Source organism: Haliotis asinina, chromosome 10 (assembly GCF_037392515.1).
Source record: "Haliotis asinina isolate JCU_RB_2024 chromosome 10, JCU_Hal_asi_v2, whole genome shotgun sequence".
Taxonomy (NCBI): domain Eukaryota; kingdom Metazoa; phylum Mollusca; class Gastropoda; order Lepetellida; family Haliotidae; genus Haliotis; species Haliotis asinina.
The window spans coordinates 6,096,761-6,117,255 of NC_090289.1; the positions used below are offsets into that span (position 1 = coordinate 6,096,761).

A 20,495-nucleotide genomic window follows, 5' to 3' on the forward strand; every position below is an offset into this window, starting at 1 on the left:
CTAGTATCTGTATGAAAAAATTATGAGGCATATTGTGAATCAGGCTGTGTGCAGGATTAATAATATAGGATTCAAACAGAAATTAAAACGGGCATCACAATACATCATTGTAATGAAATACCGTTCTATTTATACCAATAAACCTTGGGTGAGTAGAGTAGAGCGGCGAGAAGAGTGAGAGGAGTGATGGAGGGAAAGCTGGTTTCTGGCACTACAAGTGTACGCAACTCTACCAAGTGATGTCATTGTTTCTAATATCCTACAGCTAACAGTCCATTCGTAAGGCGTTTTCCCATTATCACGTTCAAAGCCGACCTAAACTGCCATTGAGGTGACGGATGGTTAAGTGATATCTCATTCTACTTGGTATCCATCCACTGCTGGCTGAACAGAGGCAGATCTCAGACAAATTCATCAGCGTCGGACAGGACTGTACCACGAAACTGTCAGAAGCCACATTATGGAACATAGTGACCCATTCGAGGACATCACCTGATGAATTTGCCGATGTGGCTTGAATTTTAACAATATTTCAGTTTTTCACAACCTGTAATCACAACCTGTCATCGAAATCTCCACAGTGATTAATGTGTATGGTGCTGGTATTCGAACGTATGATAATAACTATCTGGCGTGACTAAGAGACTAACTCTGCTCAGCAAATTGCCCCGCCTTGAATGACAGGGGTACAGTGCGCCGTGATTACAATGAATAGTTGCGCTACTAATTCGTTTTGCTGCTAGAACGCACTTGACTGGCTAAATACATTTGCAATATCTAAAACAATAAAGAAAGATTTGCATTACGTTCAAGAAGAGAAGGCCCATTGCCATTTCGAGGACTACTTCATTTTAGAAACCATTGGAGGTAACGAAAGACCAGTGAAGTCTGGAATAGAGTATAAGATTTTCTGCGCATGCGTAGATTAATTGACTTTCTACACATGCGCACCGGTAACGAAAAGGGCGACAACGCGACAATGCGAAATACATTTTGTCGCATTGTAGCGTTTCAGTCAATTTGTTAAATGCATACTATGGTTAATATTTTAATAAAGCGCGACACGCGTTTTAGTGAATTCTTACATATCTTAGAGAGGGCGACAATGCGACAACGCGACATATTTTGACCTTGAAAAGTGTCGCTATGTCGCGTGTCGCACTTTGGAGGAACAGAGAAAATGTTATTCGAAACGTGACACGCGACTCGCGACATCGCGACAATGCGACAAACAGGCGAAATATCGCATTGTCGCGCATTGGTTAATTTCCCCCTCATTTTGCTTGTTTTTGAGAGGGCGACAACGCGACAATGCCCCTTCTCGGATTCCATAGTTTGTTGTGAACCTATCCGTCAAGCGTGATCGCTGTGTGGAGGACGTCGCTGTCTAGTCAGTGTAGTGTGGCATATCGCGCGGACCGGCAGGACATAGGAGCTGGGCAGGTAACTCCAGGTGCACCCAGGAACCGCCCTACGTTCAAAACACATACATTGGAACTCTACCAAGGTACGATATATACCGCAGATGTGGATTAAAAGAAATCTATGACGCCAGTCTGTTTTAAACTGTATTTAGTCAGCAACTTCCACTGACATGTATCAATGTACTTGCAAACGCTTTACCTGAGACCATATACACTCAAGTGAATAGAAGTAAAACTGGTTTGCGAACCAGTGTTACAATGCAGATCTGTACTTCCTGTATTTTGCCTTTTATGTTATCAACGGAAGTGCCCCAAATACTAACCTTTCGATTGTCAAACATACTATCATTGCGTCGATAATATCGTTTATTTTTTACCATCGATTAATTTGCTGTCGGAGACTCAACAATTGCAATCCATCGATATTTCGATGCATCGTTAAACTACTATTCACTACTGTCTTTTGGTATTGTACTATGTTTGACTGGTGTAATTTGCGCCCTTGCTCCCAAATTAGCCCCCTTTCCCTTCTCCGTTTCATGAGACAAACGTATAACGTCACAGTGATAATTCAATAGGTCTCACAAACTAACCTAACTGCATGAAACTGAATTGGTATTTTGTATTTCTTTTGTGCTTATCGTTTGAACTAAATGTCTTCACAGTGAGGGCAACAATTCCTTCTATTGAACTGAGTTTAAAATATCAGCCAAATTTTAATTTTCATTCATGTCAAAAAAGTGAGAGAATGTTTTACGCTGCTTTTAGCAATATTCCAGCATTATCACGGCGGGGGACACCAGAAATGTTCCTATATGGGGAATAGAACTCGGGACCTTGGCGCGACGAGTGAACGCTTTAACTACCATAATACCCCACCGTCCCTTGTGGAATTAAACTTTCTTCTCAAACCGTGCAGAGGGGTTTAACCTATTTCCACAGTGTCATCTGCAATGTCTGAAAATCGCTGACCTCTTCACGCATTACACCAACTTCCACTTGGTTCTAGCTGTTCAGATGAATCAGCTTCTTTTTAGGACACACTGCTATACAAGATGGCCGAGATCAACGCCTACGTAAAGGACTTCTACAACTCCACTGCCATCAAATGTGACTTCATCTGCAAGGTAAATGACTGGGACCTTACGCCTGACGTCAAGAAGATCGTGTCTGAGCTTCATCCAGAGACGATGAGGAGGTATGTGAGATGACATTGTCCTTAGCTGGTTAACATACTGATTGGAACCGCGCCTGCGTAATTGTTTCTGTCACGAGGGCTACGTATGGTGGGGCAACGTATGCATCTCTTTGGTACATTACTGGTTTTATTATAATTATTTCAAGGTATTACGGTTCCGGGCTTATCATTCCCGAAGGCATTGAAGGAAAGCGTATCCTTGACATTGGCTGTGGGTCTGGCAGCCTCGTTTTCATCCTCAGCAAGTTAGTTGGACCAACCGGAAGTGTTGTTGGCATGGATTTAACACCAAATCTGGTAAGTACAAAGAGTCAGAACGATCATTTAATTAAAATGTAGAAATGGATTTGTTGATCAATATATGTCTACAATTCTCAATTTCAAAACTAACCAGCAATCACATGACTGAACCTCAGGCCATAGCTGCAACTAGCACAGGACAAATCTCCTCATTCGAAAAAGTGTTGTATATAATCGTGTTTTATCTGATTCTTTAACTCGGGTAGTTAGTCTGTTCAGTTCAAGTCCGCTGAGACTGACCATTGAGGCACACTGGAAGTTTCTCTGGCACAGCTAAATGTAATCTAAACTACTTCTTTCAGATTACCGAGTGCAAGAACAGGGAGGACTACCACCGCTACAAATGGGGATACGACAAGAAAAACACTGAGTTCTTCGAAGGCAACGCCGAGGACATTTCGAACATGGAGGATCAGAGTTTTGACATCGTTGTGTGAGTGGAGTTAACATTTACTAGACAGTGATATTCCCACTGTCAGTGGGCATTAGCGCTAGTTCCAGAACGTGCTGTAAAGGATTGTCACAGAAGGTCTAATAACTCAAAACTATTCCCAAACACTGATCTCTGCTTTTGCATGCGTATTGTTTTGTTGTTTAACTCACACTCTAAATGATACATTCAGAACCAGACTGACAGGTAATACTACTGGATTGTTGATGCTAGTCACAAGTATATATGTTATTTCATGTTCATGAGTTGAGAATGTCGTTGACGTAATGCAAGGAATGACACGGGTATTCTATAGCAATTTCGCATATGTCGTTATGTAGTACATCACTGTGTGTCTTTATCAGTATGGTTATCGTATCCTAATTGCATTGATCGATGCTCATGCTGTTAATCACTGAATTGCCTGGTCCAGACTCGATTATTTACAGATAGTCGACATAAGGCTGGAATATACAGCTGGCGTAAAACTAAACTTTCTCACTCTCACTGACGTTTTAGGACGATTACAACACAATTCCAGCAATTTCACACCAGACATTGTCTTTACATATGGTATCCGTGTTAAGAATCGATCAGAGGCCTTTCGTTTGAGTAGCAAAGTTAAACACTCTACACAGCTTGTTGCTAGCTTGGCCGTGCCTGTCTGTACACCCCTCGAGATGGTTCTCTAGTGTACGTTATTGTATTCATTAACATTTATGTATATGGTTTCGGCCATTATAATTGTTGTTTAGCATTTTGAGACAAAAACACATCAGACGATTAAAACCTCTCAACGGGTTTTACTTTTAGAATAGCTCCCACCCTCTCTGTGCTTCGCCCTCGAAACTGTCAAGCTGGTCAACGCGACCTTGTTTGCTAAATCTGAACGCAACGCTCTGCTGCACAAATCTACTTCTAAAATATGACATATCTTCATACATTCCGAAAGTTTTCCACTGTTAGAGGATGAGACCTAATATGACCTCTGTCAACACTCATATGATCGTTTAGCCAGGTCGGCTGGAGGTCGTGTTGAGTTCATGGCTCTTTGACTTTCACGAAGACGAGCAACTTCAGACATCCGGGCACTTTGTTTTGAACAAACCGACAGCCCGATTCGTCCATCAACGCTTAAAGCACACTGGTTGCCCGTCTCACTGTCCCTGAACCACAATATTTTGCTGACTGCCAGTTCTTCTCTTTGTTACTATCAAAATTACATATATTCAGAGACTTAGTCTAGCACATAGGCAGCTTTAATCCGAAGCTATACTGGGTGCTAAGCCCACCGGTCTATTTTAATCCTAACCTTTAAAGCGGCAAGTCTAGATAAGTGACCTTATTCCCCGCAACAACGAATGCATACTGTGCTATGGTAGCCGCACGGGCTATTTATTTATTTATTTATTTATTTATTTATGTACGCACGCAAGGACTCTCACGCACATGCAGATTCATATGCGCACTGAAAACTAAAGTAATGTAAATTAACATGATTGCTTTTCAATCAATTATTTGTCCTATTACAAAGGTTTGGACAAAATATAAATGCATTATACGTATGAGATATGAACATTTGTTTCAAATTCGTTAGTTATGCACTGAACAGCAAAAGAAACCAAGAAGTTTGCCAGATATGTTTCATCGTAATATTAAATTTTTCTTCACTTTCTATATTTTAGCTAGACCTCGTTCGTAGCCAGTGTTCAAGAAAATTTGGTTTCAGATTCTATAGTTGATAGACCCGTCAAAACTCAGTTACTAGAGAAATAATTGGACGGGGGTTTCGTGCGTATCGTATGGCCCGAATCATTCGCTGTTCGATAGTAGCGACATGCCACGGTTATCAAGGGAACAGAGGGACCAAGCTTTAGGAAGATTGAATGCTGTCCAGACTGCAGGACATGTTGCAAATTATTTTTCTGTTCGAACAATATACCGCCCGTGACAACGTTGAGGTAAAATCGGCACATTGTGCGCCATGAACCTGCACAATCGTTTTGCTAGGGCTACGGAAACTGCACGGACAACCACATGCAATCACAAGAAACCAATCAGCGACGACAGTGTGATGATGCCTTTTAGCCAGAGAAACGTCAGATGACACAGGCCTTACCGAGGTTCGATCCTCACTGTTCGACATCGTCGTGCTCGTCTTCCGTAGGCCACACGTATCGGAAGTGGCGTCACGGGGTGTGGCGAACTGTACAAAGCTGGTAATGCGTCTCGATGGCAGATGGCAGAGTAAGGGTGTGGCGTCGAGGTGGGGAGCGTTTTTCATATGAGTGTGGCCTGGAAAGAGACTCGTGTGGAGCATAATGGTGTGGGGCGCTGTTCCTCTCAGTCACAAAGTAGGCCCTATGGTGTCCAGAATATTGGTTCTGGTACTGGGGTTTATGCACCCGCTACATTGACCAAGCGCTAAGACCCATCGTTGTGCCACATTTTGGTCGTAATGCACACCACATGTTCCACCAGGTCAAGGCCCGTGGCCATACTGCCAGAGCAACTGGAGACTTTCTCCGTCAACACGACATACTACTTACTTCCGAGAGAATATTTGTGGGACGATTTTCAGAGGAGGATTTAACATGTGCGACCAAGGCCGACAACTGCAGCTGAACTCTCAGACGTACCACCAAGTTTCTGCGGCCTTCATCAACCGTCTCATCCACTCCATGTGCAGACTCTGCAATGCTGTTGTTATCGCTCAAGGAGCCCATACTGGTGATTGAATTCCGGATCACACTGTCACGTCACCTGTCATCATTTTTACTTGTAATTGTCTGAAGTTCCTTTTTAAGTACTGATGATGTCAATTTTGAACTTTTTCCAACAATTATTATGTTATTTACGAAATTATTATGAAATTAGCAATTTCCGAAAGGGGAGTGTCGTTTTTTTACGGTTCAGTGTATCTCCGAGAATTGCATGTGTGTCTTTTCGAAATGATCAGCTGAGGCAACCAACCCTTCATCGATTTGAATATGATACTTATCTCCAAATGTTCTTTCAGGTCCAATGGTGCTTTTTGTTTGATACCCAACAAAGACAACGCGTTCGCCGAGGCCTTCAGGTTATTGAAAGTAAGATGGATTCTTTCACGACCAACCTAAGTCCTGTACTTTAAAATCGACTCACATCTGTTCTTCTCTCTGTTCTTTAAATCGACTCACGTCCGTCCTTCTCCCTATCCTTTAAATCCAGTTTACAACAGTTCTTCCTCTAATGCGTGACAATTTAGTTTAGTGCAGCATATATAAATTTCTGGAATTTTAATTTTCAAATTTTGCTCATTTGTGAAGAATCATCTTACCTACAATCATGCCATTTCTGTAATTATCCGTTGCTTATTTTTCGAATGTCAACAATTTACTCAATATATGTAGAGAACACTGAAGTCCTTTAGCATGGCAGGGTGTGTATTGTACTTTGTGGAACCACATGTAACTTGATAAATGTGATATCATTAGTTAAATAGTGGTCGGAGAATTGAACTAAAATTATGTGCGCAGTGCAGAGATGATTTCAAATTTACCTGTCAAATTTGACAAATATACATCCTAAACTCACTTTATGAAAATTATTTAAGCGAAAATGAAATATGACAAGCGGAGAAAGAATAAACTATTCATTTCATTGTGTCACACCCTAGTACAGGATCCGGGTTCCTTACGCCTATGAAACAGTAAAACAAGCGGGTTGGGGAAAGTTTATTTAACCTGTTTCGTAAATTGAAAGTACGTCTTTCAGCCCGATGGAGAATTCTACCTGAACGACGTGTACGGTGAGACACCAGCCCCTCCAGAGATGACTAGCGACCTTAAGGCTTGGGGTGAGACTGTTTAATATAAAATGTTCATTTAATAAACTTCAGGGAGAGAAACGCCGTTTTTCGAAGTGTGCCACTGGGCACCAGATATATAATTTGGGTGTGCCTTTGTGAAAATGACTGTCCATACCCTCTGATAATCCAACTTAAAACATCACAATATTTGCAGTATCTGTTGTGTAGATAATTAGTAAACATCACGTAAATCTGTTGTGCAGTGGAGAAGCCTAGTGGTTATAGCGTTTGCTCGTCGCGTCGATGGCCCCGCTTCGAGTCCCCATATGGGTACAATGTGTGAAGCCCATTTCTGCTCATTTCAGTCATGATATTGCTGGAATATTAAAAAATCCAACATCTCATTCACTGCAAATCTATAAACTTGAGAGCTTGGTGTCCTGGACACCACTGAGACCGCTCACTTGCCCCGGAGCTATACACTGGTATTCAAAACGGTCTCACCCATGTTAAGCTTTGAGATTAAAAGTGCCACAGATAAAGCGAGTCAGAGTGCAAACGGAGGTGCTGAATCATTTGTGGTGGTCAAATTTATCTCATTTTCTTTTAAATTGAATCGACTGGCGCACAATATCTAGTGTAATCTTCGCCAAGTGCAATACCACCCCTGACCCTCGTCCTCATTGTCTGTATCAGACGTTGAATTTGACCTTGAAACATTGCCTTCCATCCTCCATGGAAGGTTTCTTCCAAATCTGAATACATGTGATTGAGTACTGGCGTACTGTACTCACAGGCGTGTTGTCAGATTCATAATCTCCCAAATATAATCTAGCGGACAGAGGTCTAGATCGAAGAAGAGTTGCTACCGACCTTTGCCGTTGTGTTGGTTAAAGATAATGTAACGCGCAATATCTACTTCTATTAAAAAAGGATATGATTTATTTAGTGCAGTTGAAATTTCCAATGCAGCGACATTAGTGTTAAAGGTTCCATGTATTTATTGATAAATCAGGATGTTTCACAGGTCTGTGCAAATATGTAACACATACCTGGCTCTAGGGTTGCTTAGATGTTTTTGCTGTTATCCGGAGCTGCATTAACTCAAGTTATTAGTTATATGCCCATCCCATGAAGATTCGGGTTAGAATTGGTCTTCAGTAACCCAAACTTGTCGTAAGAGGCGACTAACGGGATAGGGTAGTCAGGCTCGCTGACTTGGTTGACACTTGTCATCGTATCGATAATTCAGATCGATGCTCATGTTGCTGATCGGTGGATTGTGTATTTACAAACGACAATTTACAAACATCCGCCACACAACTGGGATATTGCTGTGAGGACAGTGTTAAACAACAAATAAACCAACCAAGTTGTTTACCAATCCAATTCACATTTTCTGTGACATATAATTTCACGAGGCAACCAACAAGAAGTATTTCCTGGTAACGCACTGAGGTGTTTGAGAATATTAAGGTGTGCTGTATCTTCCGCAGACTTGGGTCTGACTGGGTCCCAGCTTCCGGATGAATTCCTCGCCTCGGCCAAGAAAGCAGGATTCACCACTCCCTACCTCACTTGTGTCGGACCTGTCAATGTCAGTGAGGCTTATAAGGCAAAGTTGCGTAAGTAATCTCATACTGACCATGGCTACTGCCAAATTGGTCAAAGTAACCGAGATGTTCAAGACCAAGGTGTTTCTAGATGTCCTTGTAAGTGTCATTTCCGGAACTCACCTTTCCACGATTACATCATTGTTTATTGCGAATCCTAACACATATATTCTCAGAACTGTAGGCTGCATTGACTAACATATATTCTCATAACTGTAGGCTGCATTGACTAACACATATATTCTCATAACTGTAGGCTGCATTGACTAACATATATTCTCATAACTGTAGGCTGCACTGACTAACACATATATTCTCATAACTGTAGGCTGCACTGACTAACACATATATTCTCATAACTGCAGGCTGCACTGACTAACACATACATTCTCATAACTGTAGGCTGCACTGCCGAACATATATTCTCAGAACTGTAGGCTGCACTGACTAACACATATATTCTCATAACTGCAGGCTGCACTGACTAACACATACATTCTCATAACTGTAGGCTGCACTGCCGAACATATATTCTCAGAACTGTAGGCTGCACTGACTAACACATATATTCTCGTAACTGTAGGCTGCACTGACTAACACATATATTCTCATAACTGTAGGCTGCACTGACTAACACATACATTCTCATAACTGTAGGCTGCACTGACTAACACATATATTCTCATAACTGTAGGCTGCACTGACTAACACATATATTCTCATAACTGTAGGCTGCACTGGCTAACTTATATTCTCATAACTGTAGGCTGCACTGACTAACACATATATTCTCAGAACTGAAGGCTGCACTGACTAACACATATATTCTCATAACTGTAGGCTGCACTGACTAACACATATATTCTCATAACTGTAGGCTGCACTGACTAACACATATATTCTCATAACTGCAGGCTGCATTGCCGAACATATATTCTCAGAACTGTAGGCTGCACTGACTAACACATATATTCTCATAACTGTAGGCTGCACTGACTAACACATACATTCTCATAACTGTAGGCTGCACTGCCTAAAATATATTCTCATAACTGTAGGCTGCACTGACTAACACATATATTCTCAGAACTGTAGGCTGCACTGACTAACACATATATTCTCAGAACTGTAGGCTGCACTGACTAACACATATATTCTCATAACTGTAAGCTGCACTGCCTAACATATATTCTCAGAACTGTAGGCTGCACTGACTAACACATATATTCTCATAACTGTAGGCTGCACTGACTAACACATATATTCTCATAACTGTAGGCTGCATTGACTGACACATACATTCTCAGAACTGTAGGCTGCACTGACTAACACATATATTCTCATAACTGTAGGCTGCACTGACTAACACATATATTCTCATAACTGTAGGCTGCACTGACTAACACATATATTCTCATAACTGCAGGCTGCACTGCCGAACATATATTCTCAGAACTGTTGGCTGCACTGACTAACACATATATTCTCAAAACTGTAGGCTGCACTGACTAACACATATATTCTCAAAACTGTAGGCTGCACTGACTAAAATATATTCTCATAACTGTAGGCTGCACTGACTAACACATATATTCTCATAACTGTAGGCTGCACTGCCGAAAATATATTCTCAGAACTGTAGGCTGCACTGACTAACACATATATTCTCATAACTGTAGGCTGCACTGACTAACACATATATTCCCAGAACTGTAGGCTGCACTGCCTAAAATATATTCTCAGAACTGTAGGCTCCACTGACTAACACATATATTCTCATAACTGTAGGCTGCACTGACTAACACATATATTCTCATAACTGTAGGCTGCACTGCCTAACATATATTCTCAGAACTGTAGGCTGCACTGACTAACACATATATTCTCAGAACTGTAGGCTGCACTGACTAACACATATATTCTCATAACTGTAGGCTGCACTGACTAACACATATATTCTCAGAACTGTAGGCTGCACTGGCTAACATATATTCTCAGAACTGTAGGCTGCACTGACTAACACATATATTCTCATAACTGTAGGCTGCACTGACTAACACATATATTCTCATAACTGTAGGCTGCACTGACTAACACATATATTCTCATAACTGCAGGCTGCACTGCCGAACAAATATTCTCAGAACTGTTGGCTGCACTGACTAACACATATATTCTCATAACTGTAGGCTGCACTGACTAACACATATATTCTCAGAACTGAAGGCTGCACTGACTAACACATATATTCTCATAACTGTAGGCTGCACTGACTAACACATATATTCTCATAACTGTAGGCTGCACTGACTAACACATATATTCTCATAACTGCAGGCTGCACTGCCGAACATATATTCTCATAACTGTAGGCTGCACTGACTAACACATATATTCTCATAACTGTAGGCTGCACTGACTAACATATATATTCTCATAACTGTAGGCTGCACTGACTAACACATATATTCTCAGAACTGAAGGCTGCACTGACTAACACATATATTCTCATAACTGTAGGCTGCACTGACTAACACATATATTCTCATAACTGTAGGCTGCACTGACTAACACATATATTCTCATAACTGCAGGCTGCACTGCCGAACATATATTCTCAGAACTGTAGGCTGCACTGACTAACACATATATTCTCATAACTGTAGGCTGCACTGACTAACACATACATTCTCATAACTGTAGGCTGCACTGCCTAAAATATATTCTCATAACTGTAGGCTGCACTGACTAACACATATATTCTCAGAACTGTAGGCTGCACTGACTAACACATATATTCTCAGAACTGTAGGCTGCACTGACTAACACATATATTCTCATAACTGTAAGCTGCACTGCCTAACATATATTCTCAGAACTGTAGGCTGCACTGACTAACACATATATTCTCATAACTGTAGGCTGCACTGACTAACACATATATTCTCATAACTGTAGGCTGCATTGACTGACACATACATTCTCAGAACTGTAGGCTGCACTGACTAACACATATATTCTCATAACTGTAGGCTGCACTGACTAACACATATATTCTCATAACTGTAGGCTGCACTGACTAACACATATATTCTCATAACTGCAGGCTGCACTGCCGAACATATATTCTCAGAACTGTTGGCTGCACTGACTAACACATATATTCTCAAAACTGTAGGCTGCACTGACTAACACATATATTCTCAAAACTGTAGGCTGCACTGACTAAAATATATTCTCATAACTGTAGGCTGCACTGACTAACACATATATTCTCATAACTGTAGGCTGCACTGCCGAAAATATATTCTCAGAAGTGTAGGCTGCACTGACTAACACATATATTCTCATAACTGTAGGCTGCACTGACTAACACATATATTCCCAGAACTGTAGGCTGCACTGCCTAAAATATATTCTCAGAACTGTAGGCTCCACTGACTAACACATATATTCTCATAACTGTAGGCTGCACTGACTAACACATATATTCTCATAACTGTAGGCTGCACTGCCTAACATATATTCTCAGAACTGTAGGCTGCACTGACTAACACATATATTCTCAGAACTGTAGGCTGCACTGACTAACACATATATTCTCATAACTGTAGGCTGCACTGACTAACACATATATTCTCAGAACTGTAGGCTGCACTGGCGAACATATATTCTCAGAACTGTAGGCTGCACTGACTAACACATATATTCTCATAACTGTAGGCTGCACTGACTAACACATATATTCTCATAACTGTAGGCTGCACTGACTAACACATATATTCTCATAACTGCAGGCTGCACTGCCGAACAAATATTCTCAGAACTGTTGGCTGCACTGACTAACACATATATTCTCATAACTGTAGGCTGCACTGACTAACACATATATTCTCAGAACTGAAGGCTGCACTGACTAACACATATATTCTCATAACTGTAGGCTGCACTGACTAACACATATATTCTCATAACTGTAGGCTGCACTGACTAACACATGTATTCTCATAACTGCAGGCTGCACTGCCGAACATATATTCTCATAACTGTAGGCTGCACTGACTAACACATATATTCTCATAACTGTAGGCTGCACTGACTAACACATATATTCTCATAACTGTAGGCTGCACTGGCTAACTTATATTCTCATAACTGTAGGCTGCACTGACTAACACATATATTCTCAGAACTGAAGGCTGCACTGACTAACACATATATTCTCATAACTGTAGGCTGCACTGACTAACACATATATTCTCATAACTGTAGGCTGCACTGACTAACACATATATTCTCATAACTGCAGGCTGCACTGCCGAACAAATATTCTCAGAACTGTAGGCTGCACTGACTAACACATATATTCTCATAACTGTAGGCTGCACTGACTAACACATACATTCTCATAACTGTAGGCTGCACTGCCTAAAATATATTCTCATAACTGTAGGCTGCACTGACTAACACATATATTCTCAGAACTGTAGGCTGCACTGACTAACACATATATTCTCAGAACTGTAGGCTGCACTGACTAACACATATATTCTCATAACTGTAAGCTGCACTGCCTAACATATATTCTCAGAACTGTAGGCTGCACTGACTAACACATATATTCTCATAACTGTAGGCTGCACTGACTAACACATATATTCTCATAACTGTAGGCTGCATTGACTGACACATACATTCTCAGAACTGTAGGCTGCACTGACTAACACATATATTCTCATAACTGTAGGCTGCACTGACTAACACATATATTCTCATAACTGTAGGCTGCACTGACTAACACATATATTCTCATAACTGCAGGCTGCACTGCCGAACATATATTCTCAGAACTGTTGGCTGCACTGACTAACACATATATTCTCAAAACTGTAGGCTGCACTGACTAACACATATATTCTCAAAACTGTAGGCTGCACTGACTAAAATATATTCTCATAACTGTAGGCTGCACTGACTAACACATATATTCTCATAACTGTAGGCTGCACTGCCGAAAATATATTCTCAGAACTGTAGGCTGCACTGACTAACACATATATTCTCATAACTGTAGGCTGCACTGACTAACACATATATTCCCAGAACTGTAGGCTGCACTGCCTAAAATATATTCTCAGAACTGTAGGCTCCACTGACTAACACATATATTCTCAGAACTGTAGGCTGCACTGACTAACACATATATTCTCATAACTGTAGGCTGCACTGACTAACACATATATTCTCATAACTGTAGGCTGCACTGACTAACACATATATTCTCATAACTGTAGGCTGCACTGACTAACACATATATTCTCATAACTGCAGGCTGCACTGCCGAACATACATTCTCAGAACTGTAGGCTGCACTGACTAACACATATATTCTCAGAACTGTAGGCTGCACTGCCTAAAATATGTTCTCAGAACTGTAGGCTGCACTGACTAACACATATATTCTCATAACTGTAGGCTGCACTGCCTAACATATATTCTCAGAACTGTAGGCTGCACTGACTAACACATATATTCTCAGAACTGTAGGCTGCACTGACTAACACATATATTCTCATAACTGTAGGCTGCACTGCCTAACAGATATTCTCAGAACTGTAGGCTGCACTGACTGACACATATATTCTCAGAACTGTAGGCTGCACTGGCTAACATATATTCTCATAACTCTAGGCTGCACTGACTAACACATATATTCTCAGAACTGTAGGCTGCACAGCCTAAAATATATTCTCATAACTGTAGGCTGCACTGACTAACACATATATTCTCATAACTGTAGGCTGCACTGACTAACACATATATTCTCATAACTGTAGGCTGCACTGACTAACACATATATTCTCATAACTGTAGGCTGCACTGACTAACACATATATTCTCATAACTGTAGGCTGCACTGACTAACACATATATTCTCATAACTGTAGGCTGCACTGACTAACACATATATTCTCATAACTGTAGGCTGCACTGACTAACACATATATTCTCATAACTGTAGGCTGCACTGGCTAACATATATTCTCATAACTGTAGGCTGCACTGACTAACACATATATTCTCATAACTGTAGGCTGCACTGACTAACACATATATTCTCAGAACTGTAGGCTGCACTGACTAACACATATATTCTCATAACTGTAGGCTGCACTGACTAACACATATATTCTCATAACTGCAGGCTGCACTGCCGAACATATATTCTCAGAACTGTAGGCTGCACTGACTAACACATATATTCTCAGAACTGTAGGCTGCACTGCCTAAAACATATTCTGATAACTGTAGGCTGCACTGACTAACACATATATTCTCAGAACTGTAGGTTGCACTGACTAACACATATATTCTCAGAACTGTAGGCTGCACTGCCTAACATATTTTCTCAGAACTGTAGGCTGCACTGACTAACACATATATTCTCATAACTGTAGGCTGCACTGGCTAACATATATTCTCATAACTGTAGGCTGCACTGACTAACACATATATTCTCATAACTGTAGGCTGCACTGACTAACACATATATTCTCATAACTGCAGGCTGCACTGCCGAACATATATTCTCAGAACTGTAGGCTGCACTGACTAACACATATATTCTCAGAACTGTAGGCTGCACTGACTAACACATACATTCTCAGAACTGTAGGCTGCACTGACTAACACATATATTCTCATAACTGCAGGCTGCACTGCCGAACATATATTCTCAGAACTGTTGGCTGCACTGACTAACACATATATTCTCATAACTGTAGGCTGCACTGACTAACACATATATTCTCATAACTGTAGGCTGCACTGACTAACACATATATTCTCATAACTGTAGGCTGCACTGGCTAACATATATTCTCATAACTGTAGGCTGCACTGACTAACACATATATTCTCATAACTGTAGGCTGCACTGACTAACACATGTATTCTCATAACTGTAGGCTGCACTGACTAACACATATATTCTCAGAACTGTTGGCTGCACTGACTAACACATATATTCTCAGAACTCTAGGCTGCACTGACTAAAATATATTCTCATAACTGTAGGCTGCACTGACTAACACATATATTCTCATAAGTGCAGGCTGCACTGCCGAACATATATTCTCAGAACTGTTGGCTGCACTGACTAACACATATATTCTCAGAACTCTAGGCTGCACTGACTAAAATATATTCTCATAACTGTAGGCTGCACTGACTAACACATATATTCTCAGAACTGTAGGCTGCACTGACTAACACATATATTCTCAGAACTGTAGGCTGCACTGACTAACACATATATTCTCATAACTGTAGGCTGCACTGCCTAACATATATTCTCAGAACTGTAGGCTGCACTGACTAACACATATATTCTCATAACTGTAGGCTGCACTGACTAACACATATATTCTCATAACTGTAGGCTGCATTGACTGACACATATGTTCTCAGAACTGTAGGCTGCACTGGCTAACATATATTCTCATAACTGTAGGCTGCACTGACTAACACATATATTCTCATAACTGTAGGCTGCACTGACTAACACATATATTCTCATAACTGTAGGCTGCACTGACTAACACATACATTCTCATAGCTGCAGGCTGCACTGCCGAACATATATTCTCAGAACTGTTGGCTGCACTGACTAACACATATATTCTCATAACTGTAGGCTGCACTGACTAACACATATATTCTCATAACTGTAGGCTGCACTGACTAACACATATATTCTCATAACTGTAGGCTGCACTGCCTAACATATATTCTCAGAACTGTAGGCTGCACTGACTAACACATATATTCTCATGACTGTAGGCTGCACTGACTAACACATATATTTTCAGAACTGTAGGCTGCATTGACTGACACATATATTCTCAGAACTGTAGGCTGCACTGCCTAACATATATTCTCAGAACTCTAGGCTGCACTGACTAACACATATATTCTCATAACTGTAGGCTGCACTGGCTAACATATATTCTCATAACTGTAGGCTGCACTGACTAACACATATATTCTCAGAACTGTAGGCTGCACTGCCGAACATATATTCTCAGAACTGTAGGCTGCACTGACTAACACATATATTCTCATAACTGTAGGCTGCACTGACTAACACATATATTCTCATAACTGTAGGCTGCACTGGCTAACATATATTCTCATAACTGTAGGCTGCACTGGCTAACATATATTCTCATAACTGTAGGCTGCACTGACTAACACATATATTCTCATAACTGTAGGCTGCACTGGCTAACATATATTCTCATAACTGTAGGCTGCACTGGCTAACATATATTCTCAGAACTGTAGGCTGCACTGACTAACACATATATTCTCATGACTGTAGGCTGCACTGACTAACACATATATTTTCATAACTGTAGGCTGCATTGACTGACACATATATTCTCAGAACTGTAGGCTGCACTGCCGAACATATATTCTCAGAACTCTAGGCTGCACTGACTAACACATATATTCTCATAACTGTAGGCTGCACTGACTAACACATATATTCTCATAACTGTAGGCTGCACTGACTAACACATATATTCTCATAACTGCAGGCTGCACTGCCGAACATATTTTCTCAGAACTGTAGGCTGCACTGACTAACACATATATTCTCATAACTGTAGGCTGCACTGACTAACACATATATTCTCATAACTGTAGGCTGCACTGACTAACACATATATTCTCATAACTGTAGGCTGCACTGCCGAACATATATTCTCAGAACTGTAGGCTGCAATAACTAACGCATACATTCTCAGAATTGCAGATTGCTATGATTAACACATATATTCTCAGAATTGTACGCTTCAATGACTGACACATATATTCTCAGAATTGTAGGCTGTAATGAATTTCTTCTCGCTGTGCGGCCCCAGGCTGTCTTTTCATGGTGTTACCGGAACTGCAGGATATGCTTACCCTTTCAGGGAACACTTGGTGTCATTACTGATTCTAACTGATTCAGTCATGTAATCATGACAACTATTTCCCCCCTTAACACCAAACGGTATTAAGTTCTGAGGATAATTAATGCGGAGTATTCCTTCGCACCACAAATGCTTATGGGAATGGTTTTGTCGTTTTTGTTAAATGACATATCATTTTGTTAATTTTGTCATATCAGCGAATTGTTATTATTGCATAATTTCAAGGAGCCGTTTGTGTCACCTCACAGACGTTCCACTGGTAGTTTATAGCAATGCACAGTCACATTCTGTAAATAAGTGCGTTTTGTTAATGCTCAGCGGGAAGAAGGTATGTTTGCGCGGGCAACCGGATGTACCGTTTGGGAAGCGGAAGTAACAGAGGGCCGGCTTCGGTGACATACAAAGGCAGCATCAAAGGTCATGAGTCAGAGTTCAGGTTGGACGTCAATTTGACCTTTAAGGTGAGTTATGAGGTGGTTGGCTGATGTGTCCTCAGCATTTTTTACCTGGAACTTCGCCTTTTTAATTATAAAGTCATTAGTATCGATCTCCGCATGAAATGGTCAGCCTAATGACCGAGCCTCACCATCCTATCCCCTTAGTTGCCTCTTGGCACACGAGGGCTACTGAGGAATCCGAATCATCGAGGTAGTATGATAGTAGTGGTAAAAAGAACTGTTGACCTCCAGTACATTAATCGCAAACGTTTACCCTTTCCACTGTCAGTGAAGGTGGTGAATTGGAACGCTTGATATTCGGGGTAACCGTATAGTCTGATGAACTGAATTCAGTGTTACAACTTAGTATCAAGCTGTCTTACTGCAAGGTTGTGTTAAAAAGTTTGTAAGTCTCTAACATAAGACTGACAACTCTCATCTCCTTTATATGTTAATTCTTGTTGATATTTCGTGGAGTATGCCTCGTTCGCTTCCAGTATCCTGCAAATAGTATCAGGAAAGCACTTTTGAAATCACTCCAATACTTTCATTGAAAAACCCCTTCCCTTTCAGAGTGGGAAGACAGTTACAGTGGACGGTGAACTTGCTACAGTTCTAGCCAGAACTCGCTACAACGCGTTCTTTGACCTGATGGACGCACCCGGATCAGTCAGCACTCAGCGTGTAAGTTCATGTTTCTCACTCGCTGGGAACTAACATTTAAATTACATTTGTGACGTCATTCCATTGTCTGCTCATTCCATTCCTTTTCAGGAATGGAGCGATGTGAAGCAGTTTTAAATTAAAGACTTCATTTTGTAATTTTGACATCAACTTTTGATAACAGAAATATTCCCAATACTTTAAATGCAATTTTAAGAAGGGTAATATCTTCGTAACTCTCCCTTCCTTAAAAATAATGTGTCTATGCTCCATTATTTGTAAGGAATGGAGAGTTACGAAGATATTACTCGGCCTTACCTTTTACGCAAGAGTTCGAGTCGGATGGCTGAAGTTGTGGATGCGGTCACTGCTGATAAAGCCAGTCCGCGTCCCGTACAGTCCAGTGCACTGACTGCATGGGGCGTGCGAGTAACGGAATCGGGTGATCAGGCTCGCTGACTTTGTTTACACATGTCACCGTATGCCAGTAGTGTAGATCGATGCTCATACTGTTGATCCCCGGCTTATCTCATCCTATTTACAGACCCGCGCCATACAACTGGGATATTGACGTGATTTAAACAACAAACCAACCTTCGTGGACGTGTCCTCTTTAATAGCGGCACAACTGCGACTAGTACTCGTAACATCAGTACACATATGTTATTTCAGGGCCAAAACCCCTTCACCTACCTGGACCAGTTAGAAACCGAGGGCAAGACTCTTCCCCATATCTACACGGTGGAGTAAGAGGCTACATACGAAATATGTCAGTCCCTCGTTGCACGTCGCTGCCTCTAAGGAACTGTAGAACACTTGTAACTAGTTCTTTATATTGGAATACTAACATAAGACCTCAGGTCCCATCAATCCAAGTGTGTGTTGCCTTTGGGACGCCGGATATTATGTCTATAAATACTAACGATGGGGTAATGGGTATTATATTGATATATAAACACATTCTGACTCTGAGTATTGAATCAAGACATACGTACGTTGGGACACTGGATATTGTATTACGAAATACTTACATTTGGGCATTGGGCATTGTATTACGGTATCTTTCATTTGGGACACTGGAAATTGTATTGAGAAATACGTATGTTGGGACACAGGATATTATACTAAGAAATATTTACGTTGGGTACTGGATATTTTATCAAGAAAAACGCTTTCTCATCCGAACGCCCACTTGGATGGACAGCGGAGTTCAATGAATGATTAGGATAGTAACTACACATACGGACATGCATCTCAATTGATAATGTCATGAATCAGTTTTGACCAATGTCTAGGGTCGGGATATGGTGTGGGAATCATGGTTGGAAGTCTTTTCTATTATTACCAATTGTGATAATTTTTGAAAGTAGTATTGTCAGTACAAATGCTTTCATACATATATTTTGTTCACTGAAGGTAAAGTGTCAGCAATTCAACTGGGATGGAGATCCCGTGTCTTGTATAGACCGCATTTCACGATCCAATTATCTCGTTGTTAATATTCCCGTCAGTTGTTTTGGTTTTGTTAATGTCGTACCAACTGTATATGGAGCCACATGTTTTTTAACAATTAAACTGAAATTTAGAAACAGTATTCCTCTTTTTTGATTGTGTTTAACACAGACAACTGTCTTGACCTGTTTGTTAATAGCCGCAAAT

General features: G+C 40.8%; 1 protein-coding gene across 1 annotated transcript; it reads left to right on the plus strand.

The window, feature by feature from the left end:
- The first annotated feature begins 1,334 nt into the window (after positions 1-1,334).
- On the plus strand, positions 1,335-20,428 carry LOC137299158 (arsenite methyltransferase-like). Its single transcript, XM_067831710.1, has 10 exons — positions 1,335-1,507; positions 2,462-2,622; positions 2,769-2,919; positions 3,225-3,355; positions 6,372-6,441; positions 7,109-7,190; positions 8,639-8,767; positions 18,055-18,197; positions 18,747-18,857; positions 19,509-20,428. Exons 2-10 carry the CDS (start codon positions 2,480-2,482, stop codon positions 19,584-19,586), a joined length of 1,038 nt encoding a protein of 345 aa, XP_067687811.1. The 5' UTR covers positions 1,335-1,507; positions 2,462-2,479; the 3' UTR covers positions 19,587-20,428.
- Positions 20,429-20,495: the final 67 nt, after the last annotated feature.

Coding starts and splice junctions, on each gene's coding strand:
- LOC137299158 (XM_067831710.1), top strand. CDS start 2,480: ATGGCCGAGATCAACGCCTACGTAAAGGACTTCTACAACTCCACTGCC. Junction 8,768..18,054: donor GGCTTATAAGGCAAAGTTGC/GTAAGTAATCTC, acceptor GTTAATGCTCAG/CGGGAAGAAGGTATGTTTGC. Junction 18,198..18,746: donor ACGTCAATTTGACCTTTAAG/GTGAGTTATGAG, acceptor CTTCCCTTTCAG/AGTGGGAAGACAGTTACAGT.